Source organism: Panicum virgatum, chromosome 4N, assembly GCF_016808335.1.
Source record: "Panicum virgatum strain AP13 chromosome 4N, P.virgatum_v5, whole genome shotgun sequence".
In the NCBI taxonomy this organism is placed as follows: domain Eukaryota; kingdom Viridiplantae; phylum Streptophyta; class Magnoliopsida; order Poales; family Poaceae; genus Panicum; species Panicum virgatum.
Window position 1 is genome coordinate 38,442,451 of NC_053148.1, and position 4,118 is coordinate 38,446,568.

Consider the following 4,118-nt stretch of genomic DNA (forward strand, 5'->3'; position numbering starts at 1 on the left):
CCTATTTTCAAGGCCGGATGGGGTTTTGAGCGGGCCTAGACATTGATTTTAGCCCCAAATTTTTTTAGATTTTTTTTTTTGGCTTGGCATGTCAAATGCTCGTCTTTTCATGCCCCTGCTAACTATATTTTGGAATGCAAAAAATCGCTGCAATATCACACGATGATGCAAATTTACAATGCGACTATCAATACACGCGTCACCTCTATATCTATACCTAGAAAAAGAATGACAAAAAAATATACTCCCTCCATCCTAAATTATCCAAATTATTAGTCGTTTGACTTTTTCTAAATACATAGGTTACATAGGTTTCGCAATGATATCTAGACATAATATTTATTTAGATGCATCGTAAAATCTATGCACCTTAAAAAGCTAAAACGACTAATAATTTAGAATGAAAGGAGTATAAAAGTGAGCAAATCAAACTAAGAATGCATGCATGTTGTACAGCAAACATCAGTACATCACCAGCAGGGCCAGACCCCTACCCTTGCACCGGTCTGCATCCGACTACGAGAGCTCTTCGCTGAGCTGCGCCCCTTTGGCGACCTTGACGAACACGTCCTCCATGGTGGTGTCCGCGAGGCCCCAGGCCTGGACCTCCACCCTCTTCTTGAAGCTCTCCACGGCCATGAACACATCAGCGATCCTCACCTCCTGCTTCAGCAGCTCGTACTTCTGCGTCCCCGACAGATTGTACACCTTCCTGGCGCTTGGTGAGAGCTTGCGCACCAGATTTTCGACCTCTTGTTCGAACTCGGGCGGTGTCGTCATCGTCAGCACATAGTAGCCTCCATATCTAGCTATGAGCTGCCACACGATCGATTCTTTGCGTTAATCTTCGTTTGAACATAACTGTCGCAATTCGATCATCAAGAAGGTTATATAATCCTAGATATGGTGGTGTGGGACTACCTCTTTGGGCGTGCCTATGCACTGCAGGCTTCCATCGACCATGATACATAGCCTGTCGCAAAGAGTTTCAGCTTCTTCCATGGAATGTGCTGCCGTGATGCACAAAAGTAAGAGCAAAATCAACGACTAATAATACTACAATGGTTGAGGAAATAATGGGCAAACAGCAAGCTAGCGAATGATTAAAGTTTTCGGTCTGAAGATTTACTTGTGAGAATGATTGCTCTATCCTGCTTTGCCTGCTTCACAGAAAACAGCATTATTAGAGATATGTATAGCTGACTTGCCTTGTACTCTAAGTCTACTTGACTCTTACTTGTACATCAAGCCGTCTCGGCTATATATATGAAAGGTCACCCCCACAATGGGTGTCTGGTGTTTCCCCCTCTCGCTATCTCTCTACATGGTATCTAGAGTCCGGGCCCTAATTCCCTGGCTCCCAACCCCTCAGCTGCCCTAATTCCCGTGCGCCGCCACCCGGCCCGCACATCCACCACCCCACCCGGCCACGCCGCCTCCCTGGCCGCGCCGCCCCAGGTGCCGCCTCCCTGGCCGCGCCACCCTAGGTCGCGCCGCCCCCTGGCCATGCTGCCCCTACGCCGCGCCGCTTCCCTGGTCGCGCCGCCCCCAGCGCCGATCAATCTGATCCGGCGCCATGTCGACGGATTCGTCCACCTCGTCGGCGTCCAACCCTAGCTCCGGCATCGCCACGACGCCCGGCTCCTCCGACTCCGTCCTCCCGGTCTTCATCAACCAGTACGCCTCCGTCAACGTCAAGACCCACGTCCCCATCGAGCTCGACCTCCGGCTGCCAAACTACAACAAGTGGAACGCCTTCTTCACCGCCATGTGCGGCAAGTTCGGCCTTCTAGGACACATCGACGGCACCATCACGTCCCGTCCGACTGATCCCACCTGGAATCAGCCAGACGCTTGTGTGCGCAGCTGGATGTACGGCTCCGTCGCCGATGGGGTTCTTGACCTCGCCATGGCGCCAGATCAGACCGCCCGTGCTCTCTACGCGGCCATCAGTGATCTGTTCCAGGCGAACCAGGAGCCGCGCGCCGTCATCCTGTACCAGGAGTTCACCTCCTAGTCTCAGGGCGACCTTCCCATCGAGGCTTACGCCTCGCAGCTGAAGCAGACTGCCGACGCTCTTCGCGACGTTGGCCACCCCATCCTGGATCGCCAACTTGTGCTCAACCTGCTGAACGGTATCAACCCACGCCTCGCCAACACTGCCGACATCATCGCCAACACGAGGCCACTACCGACCTTCACCGAGGCAGTGAACATGCTTCGCCTGAAGGAACTTCGCCTCGCCAATGACAACAAGGTCGCCTCCAACACTGCCCTTACTGCCTCCACGACGGCAGCCTGCACCTCTGCGTCCTGCCACTCGACATCCTCGCCTGCTTCGCAGCTCCGCGGCGGTGGCAGAGGCAAGGGCAAGGATAAAGGCGGCAACGGCGGCAGCAGCAACGGTGGCGGCGGCGGCCGCCGCCGCAAGCAGCAGCAACAGCAGACGGGCCAGGGTTCCCAAGGAGAAGCGCGCGGCGGACCCCAGCCCGCCGGCCCATGGGTCTGCTTCAACCCGTGGGCTTGGGGCCCACAGCAGCAGTGGTGCCCTCCCATGGCGCCCTTCCCTCAGGCTCACACCGCCTTCGCGCCGCTGCAGGTGTCGACTCCTGCGCCAGCGCCCGCCGGCTACCCTGCACCAGGCCCTTCCATGATGGGCGCATGGGACCAGGCGGGTCTCATCGCCGCCCTCAACCAGATGGCGGTGAAGGGCAACAGCCCTTGGGTCCTTGACAGTGGAGTGACATCTCATATGTCCTCCAACGACGGTATACTTGTATCCCGTCTTTCCCATTCGTCGTCCTTCATCACAGTCGGCAATGGAAATTCCATACCAATTTCTTGTCGTGGCACTTCTAGTATTCCTATAGCTGATTATCTTTTTCAACTCAATAATGTTCTTATTCCTCCGCATCTTGTTCGTAACCTGTTATCTGTTCGACAGCTTACTCGCGAAAATAACTGTTCCGTTGAGTTTGACGCTTTTGGCTTCTCTATTAAGAATTTGAAGACCAAGACCGTGATTCTTCGCTGCAATAGTGGCAGGGATCTCTACACCATTCCACCCGCCCACGCCAGCTCCTCCGCAGCCGCCTGTCACGTCGCCTCTGCTTCATCCTCGCTGTGGTACTCACGTCTTGGTCATCCTGCACCAGCCGCCATTAGTGAACTTAATAAAATTTCAGCTATTTCATGTAATAATGCAGCACGTGGTCTTTGTCATGCTTGCCAGCTCGGCAAACACACGTGTCTGCCTTTTACTAGTTCATCATCTAGCACTTCTGCCCCCTTTGAACTCGTTCATTGCGATGTCTGGACATCACCGGTGCTTAGCATCTCAGGTTTTAAGTACTATCTTGTGATGGTTGATGATTTCACACATTACTGTTGGGCTTTTCCTATTCGGCATAAATCTGAGGTCCACAGCCATATTGTTGAGTTTGTTGCTTATGCTCATACCCAGTTCAGCTTGTTTGTCAAGTGCTTTCAGGCGGACAACGGCACCGAGTTCATCAACAACGCTACTTCTACCTTCCTTGCTAGTCGCGGTGTCTTACTTCGCACCTCGTGCCCCTATACCTCCGTACAGAATGGCAAGGCTGAACGGATGTTGCGCACACTCAACAACATGGTGCGCACCCTCTTGTTTCATGCTTCTATGCCTCCCGCCTACTGGATGGAGGCACTGGCGACCGCCGTTTTCCTGCTCAACAGGCGGCCCTCCTCATCCATCAGTAACGGTATACCACATCATCTCCTGCATCGCTCTATGCCAGATTATTCCTCTCTTCAAGTTTTTGGCTGCCTGTGCTACCCAAACCTTAGTGCCACGACACCTCACAAATTGGCTCCACGCTCTTCTGCTTGCGTGTTCATCGGTTATCCCTCCTCCCAAAAGGGCTACCGCTGCCTCGATCTCTCGACCAGACGCGTGATCGTCTCCCGTCATGTGATTTTTGATGAGACTAATTTTCCGTTTTTGGCTACAAAGTCGTCTACGGAGGCTCTTGATTTTCTCCTGCAGGATCGTCGTCACGTCTCTTCCTCGCCTCCTGCGACCAGCGAGCCCTCCCAGGCTCCTGTTGTTGGGCGGGATCTGGTCGACCCCCTGGAGGATG

The 4,118-nt window shown here is 53.6% G+C and overlaps 2 protein-coding genes across 2 annotated transcripts; one reads left to right on the forward strand and one right to left on the reverse strand.

The window, feature by feature from the left end:
- Positions 1 to 310: 310 nt before the first annotated feature.
- On the reverse strand, positions 311 to 1,167 carry LOC120670167 (ABC transporter A family member 5-like). The gene is made up of 3 exons (XM_039950234.1): positions 1,130 to 1,167; positions 922 to 1,010; positions 311 to 816 (listed from the first exon to the last, which is right to left on the reverse strand). The coding sequence occupies exons 2-3, from the start codon at positions 1,000 to 1,002 to the stop codon at positions 517 to 519; spliced, it is 381 nt and encodes a 126-aa protein (XP_039806168.1). The 5' UTR covers positions 1,003 to 1,010; positions 1,130 to 1,167; the 3' UTR covers positions 311 to 516.
- Positions 1,168 to 1,576: 409 nt separating this feature from the next.
- LOC120669379 lies at positions 1,577 to 2,017 on the forward strand. Its single transcript, XM_039949142.1, has one exon. It carries the CDS (start codon positions 1,577 to 1,579, stop codon positions 2,015 to 2,017), a length of 441 nt encoding a protein of 146 aa, XP_039805076.1.
- Positions 2,018 to 4,118: the final 2,101 nt, after the last annotated feature.

What these genes read in the sequence shown, in the direction of transcription:
- LOC120670167 (XM_039950234.1), bottom strand. Translation starts at nt 1,002, where the DNA reads ATGGAAGAAGCTGAAACTCTTTGCGACAGGCTATGTATCATGGTCGAT. An exon ending in GCATAGGCACGCCCAAAGAG is followed by an intron (nt 817 to 921) that starts GTAGTCCCACAC and finishes ATCGTGTGGCAG; the next exon opens with CTCATAGCTAGATATGGAGG.
- LOC120669379 (XM_039949142.1), top strand. Translation starts at nt 1,577, where the DNA reads ATGTCGACGGATTCGTCCACCTCGTCGGCGTCCAACCCTAGCTCCGGC.